Here is a 19,022-nt window from a genome sequence, read left to right as displayed (position 1 = left end):
GGAACCCACTTTTCCGCTCCCAGAGTGCCCCGCCCCCCGTTCAGACGAAAAATGGCGGGGTCTTCTGAGTTGGTGGTCCTTGACCCGTCATGGGACAAGGAGCTAGCGACGGGGACAGAGAGTCAGGCCTTGGTCTCCGCCACTCCCCGAGAGGACTTTCGGGTGCGCTGCACCTCGAAGCGGGCTGTGACCGAAATGCTACAACTGTGCGGCCGCTTTGTGCAAAAGCTCGGGGACGCTCTGCCGGAGGAGATTCGAGAGCCCGCGCTGCGAGATGCGCAGTGGGTACGGGACCAGTTTGCCACTTCTTTACTTATCACCCCCTTACCCAACACCCAGGATCTTAGGATTCAGAAAGATCCCACGCCAGGCCTTGGCAGAATTAACGGTGTCCCAGACTACCGTAGAACCAGTCGGAGAAACGCTAGGGGAGAAAGAAATCTATGCTAATGTCACCTGGGTCTTATTAATTACTTAGACCAGCGCTGTACAGTGAAAATACGAGGCAAGCTAATCCTTATGTAGTTTTAAACTAAAAGTAAGAAATAGGTGAAGTTAATGGATATAAAACATTTTGTTTAACCCAATAAATCCAAGATATTTTAACGTGTAATAATATCAAATGAATGAGATATTTTACATTATTTTGTTCGTACTAAGCTTTTTCAAATCTGGTGTCTTGCATTTATGGCACATCTTTTGAACTAGCTACATTTAAGTGCTCAGTAACTACAAAGTGGCTGGTGGCTCACTTGTTGGACAGTGCAACCCTAGACAATGAGGAATTCTCCTGGAAAGGGTAATTCTGGAAGTCAGCCATTCACCCAACCAGCATTTGGTCTTTCCTTTTGCCTGATTGATTGATTGATTGAGACGGAGTCTCGCTCAGTCGCCCAGGCTGGATGTCGGCTCACTGCAAGCTCCACCTCCCGGATTCACACCGGTCTCCAGCCTCAGCCTCCCGAGTAGCTGGGACTACAGGCTTCCACCACCATGCCCGGCTAATTTTTTGTATTTTTAGTAGAGACAGGGTTTCACTGTGTTAGCCAGCATGGTTTTGATCTCCTGACCTCGTGATCCGCCCGCCTCAGCCTCCCAAAGTGCTGGGATTACAGGCGTGAGCCACCTCTCCAGGCCTATTAACCTTTATTTTTAATGTTTGCACTGTGGTCTTTCATAACTCACAAATGTGCTGTATTATGAGCTTTTAATTTTTTCCCCTACCGATAAGTAGATTGATGCCTGTTATAAGAAGCACACAATCCCTTTCTTTCTTGTCTTCCCAAAAAACTACCACCTTCAGGGCTTTGCAAAAGTATTTAAGAAAGGCTGGGGAAATGCAGTATAAGGGCAAATATGTAATCGTAGATAATAGAGTTTTCAACCAACACAATTTTTTTAAACGTATTTTAGTCTTGTAAAGAAAGTGTTTTCACTCTAAAACAGGCAAAAGGGGTCGTGCGGTGGCTGACGCCTGTAATCCCAGCACTTTGGGAGGCCAAGGCGGGCGGATCACAAGGTCAGGAGATGGAGACCATCCTGGCTAACACGGTGAAACCCCGTCTTTACTAAAAAAAAAAATAATAATAATACAAAAAATTAGCCAGGCATGGTGGCGGGCACCTATAGTCCCAGCTACTCGGGAGGCTGAGGCAAGAGAATAGTGTGAACCCGGGAGGCGGAGCTTGCAGTGAGCCGAGATCGTGCCACTGCACTCCACCCTGGGCAACATAGCAAGATTCCGTCTCAAAAAAAAAAAAAAAGGCTAAGTGGAAAAATGAAGAAACACTTCCTGGGTTGTGACTCTGTATGTAGTTTTGTATATAGTGACTCTTATGTCATTCCCTCCTTGCAAGCAAGGCAAGAATAGGGATATATCTCAGGACATCTGTTTTTGGGAGAAGACTTTTGTTGTATAATGATCTTAGAATTTGTCTGATTCTAGGAAGTGCTACGGTATTTAAAACATTTAGGTATCTTACAGAAAAAGAGGAACTTGGCTTAACCTATTATATCCTATTTAGTGGGATGATAAAGTGAATTACAAGATTAAGTTTCCAGGGCTTAGACTACCACAGGAATTCACTTGTGTTTTATTTTAAATAAAGCAGAAGCTTTATGTTGTATCTCTGTTTAAAACTGCATATTTAGTAGCAGATTTTCTTTAAAAACAGTATTGGTAGCAGTCTGCAATGAATATTACAAAGACAATATATTTTCTCAGCAATTCTTGAAAGTACTTCTAAAACATACATAGGCCGGGCGTGGTGGCTTACACCTGTAATCCCAGCGCTTTTAAGGCCGAGGCGGGCGGATCACCTGAGGTCATGAGTTCGAGACCAGCCTGGGCCAACATGGTGAAACCCTGTCTGTACTAAAAATACAAAAATTAGCCAGGTGTGATGGCGCTTCCCTGTAATCCCAGCTATTCCAGAGACTGAGGCAGGAGAATCACTTGAACCTGGGAGACAGAGGTTACAGTGAGCCAAGATTGTGCCATTGCACTCCAGCCTGCTTTGCTTGACAAGAGTGAAACTCCATCTCAAAAAAAACAAAAAACAAAACCATAAAATAAGGAATTTACTTTATGAAATCTTTGAAATGTAGAATATGTACTTTAACTTATAATTATCAGTCATTTGGTTTATGTTATTTTTAATTATACAAAGGGTACAAAATCTATGCTCATAAAAAATTCAAACAATAGCATAAAGCAAAATTCTTCTTTGAGTTCCCCTTCCCCAGCCCTCTTCCTTCTAGGACATAATGTACTATTTTGGAGAGTACCTGGGGAGAGAAAACTTTCTATGCCCCCTTTCTGTGGCTTTACCTCTTTCTCTCTGTTTATGTTTGTTTGTCTCCATTAACAGTGTCATGCTGATGAACTGTTACTGACCCGCCTTTTTTGAAACCAAACGTGTCTATTACTTGTTAGTGTTATGTAGAGATTGTCTTCATTCTTTTTAGGTACTGTGTGGTATGAATATTGTCTGTTTAACTCATCTAATTTTGAATTTAGGTTTTTTCTCACAATTAAAAAAATTTCAAACAGTGCTGAAATGAACATTTCTAGCACATTCTCTTTGTGTTTTTATGAGAGTAGTCCTTTAGGATACATTGCTAGAAGTGAAATTATTGGCTAATAGGAAATGTGTACTGCCAAATTCCTTTAGTCCTTCATTATTTAAAAAAAAATTTGATGAAGGCCAATTTGTCTATTTTTTGTTTTTGTTTTTTGTTTTTTAGTTCTTTATCTTTTAATGTATCGCGAACATTTTCAACCTTATAAAAAATTAGTTTAGTACAGTGGACACCCATATATCCACCACCAAACTCAACAGATGTCAAAAGTTTGTTACAGTTGCTTCTCCCTCTGTCTCCCAGGCTGGAGTGCAGTGGCAATCATAGCTCACTGTAACCTCAAACTTTTGGGCTTAAGTAATCCTCTAGCCTCAGCTTTTCAAGTAGCCGGGACTACAGGCATGTGCACCTGTGCCTGGCTAATTTTTAAATTTTTTGGTAGAGAAGGGTGTCTCACAGTGTTGCCTAGGCTGGTCTGGAACTGGCCTCAAGCAATTCTCTTGCCTTGGCCTCCCAAAATGATGGGATTATAGGCGTGAGCCACTGCACCTGGCCTACATTTGCTATTTTAAAGCAAATCTTAGATTTCATGCCATTTCATCCCTACATAAATGTTCATCTCTCCAAAATATAGCCCTTTATAAAATATAAATTAATTTTATTTTTAAGCATGTATATTTTTCCTCTTGTTAACATCAACAGTCATTCAGCAGCATATATAGTACTTATACTCTTGAGATTCAACTGAGCCTAAATTTGTTAGATTTTTTTCTTTCATTCTAGGAGTACTTTTTTTTTGTTTATAAGACTATTCCAAATTTTTGTATCAGATTTTCTCTTGGGTAGCATAATGGCTATGAGACCAAAAGTGCAGGTGGAATCAATGATTGAACTGGAATCTTCATTGAAAAGAATAAATATACTAATTAGCTATTCTGCTACTTTTCTTTATTTCCTCTGTCACAAATCTGGAAGTGTTATTTTGCCAAAACGTTTGAATTTAGTATTTAAAATTATTTTTAGTGACTTGACTACTGTGAATTTATTGCAGACTTTTGAATCAGCTGTGCAAGAGAATATCAGCATTAATGGACACGCATGGCAGGAAGCTTCAGATAATTGTTTTATGGGTATGTGACTTTTTCCTTCTATTATTAATTTCTGGGTTATTTTTGCAGCTAATTTTGTTTTGAATGCTGTTTTTTAATCTCCGTATTTAGTGTTATTTATTTTCAAGAAGTTCTTTACTAGGGGAATAATAAAGAACTGCGATTGTCTTTCGGCCGGAACTTCCATCTTCCAATAATTTGCCAAAATGATGAACACAAAGGGAAAGAGGAGAGGCACCCGATAAATGTTCTCTAGGCCTTTTAGAAAACATGGAGTTGTTCCTTTGGCCACGTATATGGGGATCTATAAGAAAGGTGATATCGTAGACATCAAGGGAATGGGTACTATTCAAAAAGGAATGCCCCACAAGTGTTACCATGACGAAACTGGAAGAGTCTACAGTGTTCCCCAGCATGCTGTTGGCATTGTTGTAAACAAACAAGTTAAGGGCAAGATTCTTGTCAAGAGAATTAATATGCATATTGAGCACATTAAGCACTCTAAGAGCCAATATAGCTTCCTGAAACGCGTGAAGGAAAATGATCAGAAAAAGAATGAAGCCAAAGAGAAAGGTACATGGGTTCAACTGAAATGCCAGCCTGCTCCACCCAGAGAAGCACACTTTGTGAGAACCAGTGGGAAGGAGCCTGAGCTGCTGGAACCTATTCCCTATGAATTCATGGCATAATAGGTGTTAAAAAAAATAAATAAAAGACCTCTGGGCTGGAAAAAAAATAAAAAATAAACTGAGATTATGACGTCAGTAGTCTTCTTTGTCAATAGTTTATTGGAAAATACTGTAGAGCTATCTCCAGATGACAAAAGAGGCCCAGGGAATTTCTGTAATTATTTACAAAGCAAGTTGTATTTTTGTAAGTCATCTCTAGAGTGAATAGTGAAATACCCTTGAAAGTGTGAAGTTAAGTTATACAACTACCATGTAAAGGATGTGGTTACATCTTTGTAGAAGGCTCCTTAAAAAGACAATTTTTTTTTTTTTGAGATGAAGTCTCACTGTCATCCAGGCTGGAGTGCGATTTCACAGTCTTGGCTCACTGCCTCCTCTGTCTCCCAGGTTAAAGTGATTCTTGTGCCTCAGCCTTCCGAGTTGCTGGGATTACAGGCATGCACCACCTTGCCTGGCTAACTTTTTGTATTTTTGGTAGAGGACAGGGTTTCATCATGCTGCCCAGGCTGATCTTAAACTCCTAGCCTCAACCTCCTAAAGTGCTGGTATTACAGATGTGAGCCACTGTGCCTGATCTTGTTCTCAACTCTTGGCTTATCGTAGGCACCTATGAAATATATTGAATTAATGAATAATTCTTTCCTGTTCAATTTTTCTTTTCTTTTTAGACAGAGTCTCACTCTTACCCAGGCTAGAGTGCAGTGGCATGATCTCAGCTCACTGCAACCTCCACCTCCTAGGTTCAAGCGATTCTCATGCCTCAGCCTCCCAAGTAGCTGGAATCACAGGTGCTTGCCACCACGCCCAGCTCATTTTTGTATTTTTAAGAGAGATAGGTTTTACCATGTTGGCCAGGCTGATCTCGAACTCTCAACCTCAGGTGATCTGCCTGTCTCGGCCTCCCAAAGTGTTGGGATTACAGGTCTTTGCCTGGCTCCTGTTCAAATTTTGTTATGCATTTTAGTTGTAGCTTTATCATTGGGTGGTGTTAAGAAAGGATTTCCCTCTCTACAAGGAAGATTTAGCTGGGAGACCTTTTTTTTTTGTACTAATTGTGAAATAGTACATTATTTTCTTCAGGCTAATTATTTAACTTTTTCAATGGATAAATGAAAATTTAGGGAGGGCTGCTTATATAGATAATTATTCAAAGTAAGAAATAACTGTTATTTCTTGCCCTCAAAAGAAGGGTACTTTCACAATGTATACTACTGGGTGATGAGTGCACTAAAATCTCAGACTTCCCCACTGTACTATTCATTCATGTAACCAAATACCACTTGTACCCCAAAAGCTATTGAAAATCAATCTGTGTGTCTATCTAGGAAAGAAAAGAAGGAAAGGAAGGGAAGAAGGGAGGGAGAATGAATGGGAAGGAAAGGGAAAGAAAGAAGGAAGGAAAGAGAAAGAAAAAGGAAAAAAAGGGTACCCTCGAACTAATTCAGTTAATATTTGTTACATGAATGAAAGACTATACCTGATATACTTGATTATCTTTATCTGATATGTATATACCAAAACATATCAGCAGTTTCTCAAAATGTTTCAAAAAATTATGTTTCAGATGTTAGATTTCTTCCTAATAAAGCTTGTGATCAATAAAATAAATAAGTCCATTTCTAGCATAGACTTTGACACAACAGGGCAATATGAGGACCATTTAACCTGAGAACTTCGCTCTTTAGTATTTGTAATGACTTAATATTTTTACTGTTTAAAATGATTTTCAAAATAAAGTTAGATGGCTCACCTACATTCCTTTCATCTAGGGTGCTTCGTTTCTGGGCCCCATCTCAGACTTACTGAATCAAAATTCTGTACTGCTGAAAACCAAACTGCATGTTCTCACTCATAGGTGGGAATTGAACAATGAGAACACTTGGACACAGGGTGGGGAACATCACACGCGGGGGCCTGTCGTGGGATAGGGGGAGGGGGGAGGGATAGCACTAGGGATATACCTAATGTAAATGACGAGTTAATGGGTACAGCACACCAACATGGCACATGTATATATATGTAACAAACCTGCATGTTGTGCACATGTACCCTAGAACTTAAAGTATATAGAAAAAAAAGAAATCTGTACTCCTAACATACTCGTTAGGTGTTTGTTTATTTATTTATTTTTTTTTTTTTTGAGACGGAGTCTCGCTCTGTCACCCAGGCTGGAGTGCTGTGGCTGGATCTCAGCTCACTGCAAGCACCGCCTCCCAGGTTCACGCCATTCTCCTGCCTCAGCCTCCCGGGTAGCTGGGACTACAGGCGCAGCCACCTCGCCCGGCTAGTTTTTTGTAGTTTTTTTTTTTAGTAGAGATGGGGTTTCATCGTGTTAGCCAGGATGGTCTTGATCTCCTGACCTCGTGATCCGCCCGTCTCGGCCTCCCAAAGTGCTGGGATTACAGGCTTGAGCCACCGCGCCCGGCCTAGGTGTTTCTTCTAACGTTTGAGAATCACTGTTTTAAAACATGAAAAAGCATATGAGAAAGTAGAGTTAGCTAAATGAAAGAAACTCTAAACTCACTGTGTCTTTCAGTTTTTCCTACCATCAATCCAGTTGAGTCCTATTTCAGATCTAGTTACTCCACTCACTGCTACTGTCATAGCTTTGGTTCAGTACATGATAAGTCAAAACTTCTTAGCATCCCTAATATTAAATACCCTTTACAGCCTGATTCTTATATATTTTATCATCCATTTTTCTTTTCCTTTATTCTGAAGCCATTTAGAACTTTTCTCAGGTCTCCAAAGATTAGGATCTTGCAAATACTGTTTCCACTGCCTAAAATGCTTCTCCTTATTCCTTTTTTCCCCTACCACTTTTTATCTGTTGGACTTACATTTCTATTTCAAGCTCAAATGTTACTTCTTTAAAATCTTACCTTTCCCAGTCAGTCAGTTTTCCATTGTTCTGTGTCCTGATGGCATTTTGTTCATACCTCTATTGCATTTCTCAGTTTGCTCTGCAATTATCTGTTTCTTTCAGCAAACTGTGAACTCTTAGAGAGTAGGAATCATGTTGTGCTTATCTTTGTATTTCTCTTGTTTAGGCCTAGCTTCTTATAGATGTTCAATAATTGATTGTTCAATGCATAAATAAATTAATTACCAAAGTGGGGGCATTCATTAACTTGTCATATTTGTTTTCCTTTATTATTTTGTGTTTTCTAAATTTAGTTTATAGCACATTTCCATACAGAATATAAACAATGAGTTTTAGGGAACTTTTTATATATACATTTTTTTCTCAAATAGATTCTGACATCAAAGTACTTGAAGATCAGTTTGATGAAATCATAGTAGATATAGCCACAAAACGTAAGCAGTATCCCAGAAAGATCCTGGAATGTGTCATCAAAACCATAAAAGCAAAACAAGAAATTCTGGTAAGATGATTTGCTTTTAAAATGTTATTGTATATTTTACCACAATAAAAACATTAAAATATAAGGCTCTACATGGAGATAAGTGACATTTTGTTGTCTTTTTCTTTCCTGCCTCAATTAGTATTGTTTGTCTCTTAAAAGACTTTCCTTTTCTAAATTGTACTATGACATAGTATAGTCATACTCTACTGTGTTTTGAACACACTGGTTCAAAAATGAAAAAAATGAAAGATATAGTGAGTGGTTAAAATTGAAATTGGCGATGGAAGACTGACAATGACTTTATGATTCTGAGACCAGGATGGAAAAAGAAGCTTTTCTTTCAACACTTTTCTTTGTTTGTCTTTGTTTTTGGCATATATTTGTATGTTTGTATATTTTGGAAGGCCCTTTAGTTAAATTGATGATGAGATTGTTTTAGTACCTATTCATAGCACTGAAATTTGCTTTATGAATTGGGCGTAATTTGTTTTGCTGCAAAAATCATAACCATCTGGGTCACAAGACCAGGAATTCAGCTCCTTCGGCATGAGCTTTTTAGACAAGCAGAGTCATAGACTTCCTTCTTATAATTACTGTAGATACCAGTGACCAACCATATTACACCCTCATCTTTTCAGATTTGTTAGGAAATCTGATAAAATAATCAGTAGGAAATAGGAAATCCACATGTAAATTGGACCCAAATCTTCCCTTGGTAGGGAGGGGAGGTTTGCTGGGAATAGCATTGTCCCTCTAGTGAGGTACATGTTGTGTTTAGATTATGCTATACTATTGCCTTTAGTTTTTGAAATTAGTACATACACATTCACATATAAATCTTCTAGTTACCTCGGTTTCAGGATTGTTTCAGGGCATTATATGCCCGGTTTAATATTGTGTCTAAAACATATTAGTTATTCTGTGAAAAACAAATTCATGAGCAGAATTTTTAACTTTTTTTTATAGCAGTTCTCAAATACCCCATTCCATCACTTCCCCCACCCCTCCCACTTGAAAGTTTTTTTCAGGAAAAACATTCAAAGTGTATTTTTCAGTGTCTCGCTTGTTACTGCCCCACTGCCCCCAAGCCCCCAAAGCTAGTCATCAATATTGCAGAAAAGAAAGATGGTTGACCTAGGTGAGGTACTGCTATGGTGGTTTAAAAAGTAGTGCAAAATGGATGAGGTGAGGATACCAAAGACCTTTTTAAAATTTTTTCCTGCCCTGCCCTGCCCTGCCATGCCCTGCCCTGCGTCTTTCCTCCCTTCTTCCCTGCTTGTTGCCCATACTGGTCTCAGACTCCTGAGCTCAAGACATTCTCCTGTGTGGGCCTCCCAAAGTGCTGCGATTACAAGTGTGAGTCACCACAGCTGGCAGAAGACCTTTTTTTCTTCTTTTCTTTCTTTTAACCTTTTTGGCTTCTGCTGGCTTTGGGCAAGAATAAGGAAGAGCACTTTCCTCTTTCTTTTTGCCTGAATTGTAGATTCTGTGCCAGTAATTCTGCTACTATAATTTCAGTGTGTCACAGGATATATGGGCTTAGTGTGGTGGTAATGTAGCCTCGCCACCTTTTAGAACCAAGTTTTCATGGAAATATGCATTTTGAGTTCCAAACGCTTGTCCTGAATGAACTTTTGAAACACAGTCAGTTCACAGTTGGAGACTACCCTGTACTTTAAACATAACATTCAGTCTCTGTGCTTTTATTTTGCTTGATTGCTTCTTCTGATACTTTTTTGTGGTGCCACTTTTCAGTGTATGCAGTAGGTGGCAGTACTGTAAAAGACGTAATTCAGACTTAGTTTGACTGGTTTTACCTTCTCTCCTCCTCTTCCCCGCAGACAGTAGGATTTAATTTTTTTCCTCAAAAGAATGGTACTATTTACTCTAGTATATTTGCCATATTAGCTGAAAGAGATGTTTATATGAAGCATTAAGTGATTAAATCTGTTTTAATTTATGTTATGTTTAGAAGCAGTACCACCCTGTTGTACATCCACTGGACCTAAAATATGACACTGATCCAGGTGAGTCGGTATCCATTTGTGGTAAAAATGAAGCATCTGCTTATAATTTTTATGGGTTTCTGATACTCTTCTAAAAGGATCAACATCAAGGATATTCTCCCTTTGATGCTTTAACTTCCTACAAGTTATTGATGTTTAGCATTTCAACTAGAATTAAGAGGACTAGCTTTACACCCGTTGACTCAGAATTCCAGGGGTGTTACCCCGGAATCTGAGCTTTTATAAAGTTCTCACCTGATGCAGACTATTATAACACATACCCATTTCTAACTTCTAATACCCTCCTCTCTCTGTGATGGTGCTTTTCAATCTTTGCATTACAGCCAAAGCTATACTATTAAAGCATTCTCTCATAGTGTCACACCTGGTGCAGTCATCATCATTGGTTTCTCATTATTTCTTTTTTTTTTTTTTTTGAGGCGGAGTCTCGCTCTGTCGCCCAGGCTGGAGTGCAGTGGCCGGATCTCAGCTCACTGCAAGCTCCGCCTCCCGGGTTTACGCCATTCTCCTGCCTCAGCCTCCCGAGTAGCTGGGACTACAGGTGCCCGCCACCTCGCCCGGCTAGTTTTTTGTATTTTTTAGTAGAGACAGGGTTTCACCATGTTAGCCAGGATGGTCTCGATCTCCTGACCTCGTGATCCGCCCGTCTCGGCCTCCCAAAGTGCTGGGATTACAGGCTTGAGCCACCGCGCCCGGCCGGTTTCTCATTATTTCTAAAATCAAATAAAAATACATTGAATTTAAGAAGAGATAAGTATACTCATTATGCCTTTGAACTCAGTTTTGTTTCCATTTAGATGTATCCCATACAACAGGGAGAAAGAAACTTGACACAAACAAATTTATGTAAATCCAGCAACAGAACTAGCATTGCTAAAAATGTAGATTATGTATATTTTCAAATGCCTGTATTCTCACATTTAAAAATTTATTACAGTTTTTCTAAGAGTCCTTTTGGAATTTCTCTTTGACATTCAAAAATGCCATTTCTGAACTGTTAGGATAAAACAGTTAAATCCCCGATTTATTTATATGGGATATTTATACTTAAAGCTTTGAGTACTTTGTTGAATTCTGAATTACTCTTTAATATGTTCCTCCACCTTTCCCAAATATCCTAAGCTAATGGGATAAACTGGGTGGGGGGGGGGAAGTATAAGCATAAAGCTACTCTGAAGTTGATTAAAATCGCATCACTTACTGTGTTTGACATTAAAAATTGACCTAGGACCTAACACTTATCAATTTCCATGGTTCACTAAAAAGGGGTAGTTGCCAATATACAGTGGTTGACATATACTTGTTTTGGTTTTGAATAACATAAAAACAGTAATTGAAACTTGTGGTATTATGATATACTGAAGTATTACTTTTTAGATACAGTTAATTTCCCTCTAAAGAAACTTGGTTACCTTTTTATCCTAGGTAAAACACACTTAGTTAAATTATCCTTTGAAATGTGATTTTACTTTCACTGTTCTGATTATGTAGTATTAGTGGAAGAATCTTCTGTATCATATGATTCAGACTTCAAAAGTAAGCAAAAGAATTAGAGTCTATCTTTTGGATAGATTTTGAGTTTTTTCATTATGTATTTTCATAATGTTAACAAGCTTAGAATAGCATCAGTTCCTTAAGGACAGCAAAATTAGCTTACAGTTATTAACTTTATATCTTTGGCCAAGTCCCCTGACTTCTTCAAGCATCAGTTTCATTAATAGTAAAATGACGAATTATAGATTTACCGTCTAATGCTTTCGGCATGAATTCCAGCTCTGCACTAAATATTACAGAATGTCCTGCCTACTTATCAAGGTTGTAGTATAACCAAACCGCATAAGGGACTGTATAAACTATATAACCAAAACAATACATAACTAGTAGTTTATAAGGATATACTGTGTAATAATAACGCTATTATAAATTGCATCCCATTTATAATAGTATACTGTGGGGAAAAGAGAGATCAGACTGTTACTGTGTCTGTATAGAAAGAAGTAGACATAAGCGACTCCATTTTGTTCTGTATTTGAGATGCTGTTAATCTGTGACCCTACCCCCAACCCTGTCCTTGCAAGAGACATGTGCTGTGGTGACTCAAGGTTTAATGGATTTTGGGCTGTGCAGGATGTGCTTTGTTAAACAAGTGCCTGAAGGCAGCTTGCTGGTTAAAAGTCATCACCATTCTCTTAATCTCAAGTACCCAGGACACATACACTGCGGAAGGTCGCAGGGACCTCTGCCTAGGAAAGCTAGGTATTGTCCAAGGTTTCTCCCCATGTAATAGTGTGAAATATGGCCTCGTCGGAAGGGGAGACCTAATCGTCCCCCAGCCTGACACGCATGAAGGGTCTGTGCTGAGGAGGATTAATATAAGAGGAAAGAAGGCCTCTTGGCAGTTGAGATAGAGAAAAGCATCTGTCTCCTGCCCGTCCCTGGGCAATGGAACATTTCGGTGTAAAACTCAATTGTCTGTTCTACTTACTGAGAAAGGAGAAAACCGCCTTAGGGCTGAAGGTGGGATGTGCTAGCGGCAATGCTGCTCTTTATGCACTAAAAAGGTTTATGGAGATGTTTGCATATGCATATCAAGGCACAGCACTTTTCCTTAAACCTATTCATGTCACAGAGATCTTTATTCATATGTCTTACTGCTGACCTTCTCCCTATGATCCTATTATCCTGCCACTTCCCTTTTTCTAAGATGATAAAGATAATGATCAATAAATACTGAGGGAACTCAGAGACCGGTGCTGGCGTGGGTCCTCTGTATGCTGAGCGCCGGTCCCCTGGGCCCACTTTTTCTTTCTCTATACTTTATCTCTGTGTCTCATTTCTTTTCTCAAGTCTCTTGTTCCACCTAACGGGAAACGCCCACAGGTGTGGAGGGGCAGGCCACCCCTTCAGTATACATTATAGTATTGTATACCTTATAATCTACCGAACTGGTAGAATCATATGAAACTGATTTAAATGGCTTAGTAAGAAAGTGGAAAGCATAAATTTCTATGGGCCTTAAAAGTCTGAATCAGCAGCATAGGAAAACTTTTTGGTGGGAACTTCTTGAAAGGTTTTTTTTCCTTTATTGTGATATTAAGTGATACAAAATTTCTTTGAAAACTGACACTCTTAAAGAGGGTTGTCAGTTTTTCAAAACTATTTAGGCAGTGTGTATAACATTGACTCAATTTAGTTATATTATGAACTTTGGGGAATACAAAGATAAAGTAGACAGATTCTCCCCATAAAGAGCTTATGTCTGAGCAGGAGAAATAAAAGATGAACATAAAACAGGATTCAGTTAGGAACCCCTAACTGGTTCCTTTCCCAGCTTTCCCTGTTTGAGTAAGTGGCATCTATACCTACATGTTGCTTTAGCTGAAGTTAACCTTGGTTCCTTCTTCTGTCAAGCTCCTCATACCCAGTCCATCAATAAGTCTCATAAATTGTTCTTCATATAATCTCACATTCGTTGACTTCTCTTCATTTTGCTATTGCCATCTCTATTCTAGGTTACCATCACTCTAGCCAGGATTTCTACAAATGCTCTCTTAGAAGGTCTTCTTGTTTCACTCTTGCTCTCTTCCATTTCATTCTGCATACATAGGGCAGAGTGATTTATTTTATTCTTTGAAATATTTCAAACATATAGAAAATAAAGAATGCAGCATAATGAACATCTCTGTTCCCACCACCCATATTTAAGTGTTAATCACATTTTGTCATACTTGTTTCAGACCTTTTTAGAAACTAAAATGTTCAGATATAGTTGAAACTTTCTTTGTGTCTTCCACTATTCCATTCCATTCCCTCTTACCTCAGAAGTATAACCAGAATCCTCAAGCTGTGTAAATCCTTGCTATTCATGTTTTTACACTTAATTTATAGGTACATATCCATAAACAATGTATGGGACTTAAATTTTTATATAAATTGTATCATACGGATCATATCATTCTGCAACTTTTTTCTCCATCAACATTGTGTACACACAGAGCTCTCTATTCATTTAGCTATTGTATATAGTATTCCAGTTTATGAATATGCCACTGTCCGTTCCTCTATGAGGGGACTAACTTAGATTGTTCGTTTTTTTCTTGACATCTTGTTCTAGGTTCCATTTTTTTTTGAGACAGGCTGAAGCCACCCAGGCTGAAGTGCAGTGGTATGATCATGGCTCATTGCCACCTCAATCTCTTGGGCTCAAGTGATCTTCCAGCCTCAACCTCCTGAGTAGCTGGGACTTCAGGCGTGTGTCACCATGCCTGGCTAGTTTAAAAAATTTTTTTGTAGCGATGGGGTCCCACTGTGTTACCCAGGCTGGTCTGGAACTCCTGGGCTCAAGTTCTTCTCCTGCCTTGGCCTCCCAAAGTGCTAGGATTACAGGCATGAGCTACTGCACCAGCCTAGGTTTTGTGTGTGTGTGTGTGTGTGTGTGTGTGTGTGTGTGTGTGTGTGTGTGTGTGTGTGTTTTTTACTTAGTCTTTTCAGAGAGTCAGCTTTTAGTTTTGTTGCCTTTCTCTAATTTTTTTGTTTGTTTGTTTTCTGGTTCCTTGATTTCTGATCTTTAGTATGATCCTCCTGTTTTTGTGGGGTTCCTGTTATTTTTAGTTTCTTGAATTGAGCACTTAATTCATTTTTTTGTCTTATTTTTTAATAAATTCATTTAAGGCTACACATTTATCTCTAAGTCCTGATTTAGCTACATACCACAAGCATTGACATGTAGAACTTCCATAGTTCAGCTCTATTTTTTAGTTTCCAAATACTGTATCAAAAGTTTTTGTTGTTGTTGGTTTTTGTTTTCTTCTTTCTTTTCTTTTTCATTTTCCTTTTATTGCTTTCCATTGTGTTGATTGAATTTTCTTTTTCCTTTTATTTTTCTCTTTCTCATTTCGGAAACTATATACTATGTTTCTATTCCATTTGTGTTTCCTGTAAATTTTATTTTATTTTAATTTTATTTTACTGAGATGGAGTCTTGCTCTGTCACCCAGGTTGTAGTATAGTGGTGCAATTATAGCTTCACTGCAGTCTTGACCTCCCAGGCTCAAGCAATCCTCCCACCTCAGCCTCTCAAGTAGCTGGGACTAGAGGTGCAAGCCACCATGCCCAGCTAATTTTTATTTTTTATTTTTGAGACAGAGTTTCTCTCTGGTTACTCAGGCTGGAGTGCAATGGCGTGATCTCAGCTCACTGCACCCTCCGCCTCCTGGGTTCAAGCAATTTTCCTGCCTCAGGCTCGCAAGTAAGTAGAGACAGAGTTTCACCTTGTTCATCAGGCTGGTCTTGAACTCCTGACCTCAGATGATCCACCTGCCTCAGCCTCCTAAAGTGCTGCAATTACAGACAGGAGCCACTGTGCCTGGCCTAAGAAATATTTTAATTTTCTTCTTAGTTTCTTTATTGACACAGTTGTTCAGGAGCATGTTGTTTAATTTCCATGTATTTGTATAATTTCCAAAATTCCTTTTGTTACTGATTTGTATTTTTTTTCCGTTGTGGTCTGAGAAGATACTTGATATGATTTTGAATTTTTTTTTTTTTTTTTTTTTTTTAAGGCAGTCTCATTCTGTTGCCCAGGCTGGAGTGCAGTGGCATGTGTGATCTTGGTTCACTGCTGCCTCCTCCCCCTGGGTTCAAGCAGTTGTCATGTGTCAGCCTCCCAAGTAGTAGCTGGAATTACAGGTGTGCACCACCACACCCAACTAATTTTTGTATTTTTAGTAGAGACGGGGTCTTATCATGTTGGCCAGGCTGGTCTTGAACTCCTGGCCTCAAGTGATCTGCCCACCTCGGCCTCACAATGTGCTGGGATTACAGGTGTGGGCCACCATGCTCAGCCTGATTTTGAATTTTTAAAATGTATTGAGACTTGTTTTGTGGTCTAACATACCTATCCCTGTATGTCAGAATGTTTAATGTGCTGATGAAAGAATGTATATTCTATAGCAGTTGTGTGAAACGTTCTGTCCATGTCTGATAGGTCCATTTGGTCTAAAGTGCAGTTTAAATTCAATATTTCTTTGTTGTATTTCTGTCTAGATAATCTGTTTTATGTTGAGAGTGGGCTGTTGAAATCCTCAACTACTATTGTGTTGATGTCTCTCTTTAGATTGATAATATTTGCTTTAGTCTGGATGCTCTAGTGTAGGGTATATATATATTTAGAATTATTATATCCTCTTTCTGAATTGATCCCTTTATCATTATGTAATGATCTCCTTTGTCCTTTTTTACTATTCTTGACTTAAAATCTCTTTGATCTGATACAAGTATAGCTACTCCTGCTCACTTTTGGTTTCCATTTGTGTGGAATATCTTTTTCCATTCTTTCACTTTTAGTCTGTATGTGTTTTTACAAGTGAAGTGAAGTTCTTGTAGGCAGCATATAGTTGGGCCATGCTTTTTTATCCATTAAGCTATTATTTGTCTTTTAAGTGGATAATCTATTTACACTCAAGGTTATTATTATTGATATGTGAGGGCTTATTCCTGTCATTTTATTAGTTGAGTTCTGGTTATTTTATATATCCTTTGTTCCTATCTCCCATTGTTTATCATTGTGGTTTAGTGGTTTTCTATAGTGGTAACATTTGAGTTTTTTTCTCTTTCTCATTTGTATGTCTGTTCTTCCAGTGAGTTTTATAATTTTATGTGTTTTCACATGATGGTAGATACTGTCTTTTTGCTTCCAGATGTAGAACTTCCTGAAGCATTTTTTGGAGGGCTGGTCTAGTGGTATTGAATTTCTTCAGTTTTTACTTGTCTGAGAAAGACTTTATTTCTCCTTCATTTTTGAAGGATAGCTTTTCTGGGAATAATATTCTTGGCTGACAGATTTTTTTTCTTTCAGCACTTTAAATATATCATTGCATTCTCTCCTGGCCTCTAATGATGCTGCTGAGAGATACACTGTAGTCTGAAGGAAGCTTTCCTTCTATGTGACTTTAAACCTTTCTCCTGTTTTTAGAATATCTTTCTTTGCCTTTTGATAGTTTGAGTATAATGTGCCTTGGTGAAGACCTTTTGGGATTCAATCTATTTGCAGAATTTTGAGCTTCCTGTATCTGTATATGTATATCTCTTGCAAGATTTGAGAAGTTTTCAGCTACTATTTTGCTAAATAAATTTTCTTTTCCTTTACCCATCCCTTCTCCCTCTACAATACCCAGAATTCAAGTATTTGGCCAGTTTATGCTGTCCCAAATGTCAGTTAGGCTTTCTTCATGTTTTTTTTTATTCCTCTTCCATTTTATTGTCATTGTTTGTTTGTTTTGAGACAGGGTCTCACTCTGTCACCCAGGCTATAGTGCAGTGGAGTGATCATAACTCACTGCAGCCTCGAACTCCTGGGAGGCTCAAAGAATCCTCCTGCCTTAGTCTCTTGAGTACTGAAGTTCTGAAATTATTTATTCTGCTTGATCTAGTCTATATTTTTAAAATTTTATTTCAATAGTGTTTGGGTCACAGGTGGTTTTTGGTTACATGGATAAGTTATATAGTGGTGATTTCTGAGATTTTAGTGCAGTCCTCACCCAAGCAGTGTACTCTGTACCCACAATGTAGTCTTTTATTCCCTTAACCCTGCAACCTTCCCCCAAAGAGTCCCTGAAGTCTTTATCTCATTCTTATGCCTTTGCATCCTCATAGCTTAGCTGCCACTTATACATGAGAATATACAATGCTTGGTTTTCTGTTCCTCGGTTACTTCACTTAGAATGATGGACTCCAACTCCATCCAGGTTGCTGTGAATGCTATTATTTTGTTCCTTTTTATGACTGAGTAGGATTCACATTTTCTTTATCCACTAGTTGGTTGATGGGCATTTGGGCTGGTTCCATATTTTTGCAATTGCAAATTGTGCTGTTATAAACGTGTGTGCATGTCTCTTTTTCATATAATGACTATTTTCCTTTGGGTAGATATCCAGTAGTGGCATTGCTGGATCAAATGGTAGTCTTGCTTTTAGTTTTTTAAGGAATCTCCATATTGTTTTCAATAGTGGTTGTACTAATTTACATTCCCACCAGCATTGTAAAAGTGTTCTCTTCTCAATACAGCCATGCCAACATCTATTGTTTTTTGACTTTTTAATTATGGCCATTCTTGCAGGAGTAAAGTGGTATCTCATTGTGGTTTTAATTTGCATTTCTCTGATGATCAGTGATGTGTTGAACATTTTTTTCATGTTTGTTGGCTGTTTGTACATCTTATTTGAGAATTGTCTATCCATGTCCTTTGCCCACTTTTCAATGGGATTATTTGTTTTTCTTCTTGCTGATTTGTTTGAGTTTCTTATAGATTCTGGATATTAGTCCTTTGTCAGATACATAATTTGTGAATATTTTCTCCCACTCTGTGGGTTTTCTGTTTACTCTGCTGATGATTTCTTTTGCTCTACAGAAGCTTTTTAGTTTAATTAGGTTCCATTTATTTATTTTTGTCTTTGTTGCATTTGCTTGTCATGAATTCTTTGCCTAAGCCAATGTTTAGAAGAGTTTTTCTTTTCTTTTCTTTTTTTTTTTTTTTTTTTGAGGCAGAGTCTCGCTCTGTCTCCCGGACTGGAGTGCAGTGGCCGGATCTCAGCTCACTGCAAGCTCCGCCTCCCGGGTTTACGCCATTCTGCCTCAGCCTCCCGAGTAGCTGGGACTACAGGCGCCCGCCACCTCGCCCAGCTAGTTTTTTGTATTTTTAGTAGAGACGGGGTTTCACCGTGTTAGCCAGGATGGTCTCGATCTCCTGAC

At 38.6% G+C, this 19,022-nt stretch overlaps 1 protein-coding gene across 1 annotated transcript in view; it reads left to right on the top strand.

Moving 5' to 3' along the window:
- The first annotated feature begins 6 nt into the window (after positions 1-6).
- The window catches only part of NSL1 (NSL1 component of MIS12 kinetochore complex), a 44,722-nt gene continuing 25,706 nt past the window's right edge, over positions 7-19,022 (top strand). The window contains exons 1-4 of the mRNA XM_033195571.1: positions 7-285; positions 4,133-4,211; positions 8,135-8,265; positions 10,220-10,274. Of these exons, the coding sequence (XP_033051462.1) occupies positions 52-285; positions 4,133-4,211; positions 8,135-8,265; positions 10,220-10,274 (499 nt within the window). The 5' untranslated portion in view covers positions 7-51. The remainder of the gene's footprint in view (positions 286-4,132; positions 4,212-8,134; positions 8,266-10,219; positions 10,275-19,022) is intronic.

This window comes from Trachypithecus francoisi, unplaced genomic scaffold (assembly GCF_009764315.1).
Source record: "Trachypithecus francoisi isolate TF-2019V2 unplaced genomic scaffold, Tfra_2.0 Lachesis_group5, whole genome shotgun sequence".
Classification (NCBI taxonomy): Eukaryota; Metazoa; Chordata; class Mammalia; order Primates; family Cercopithecidae; genus Trachypithecus; species Trachypithecus francoisi.
The sequence above is the reverse complement of the archived record's forward strand: the minus strand, read 5'-3'. Positions and strand labels throughout refer to the sequence as shown.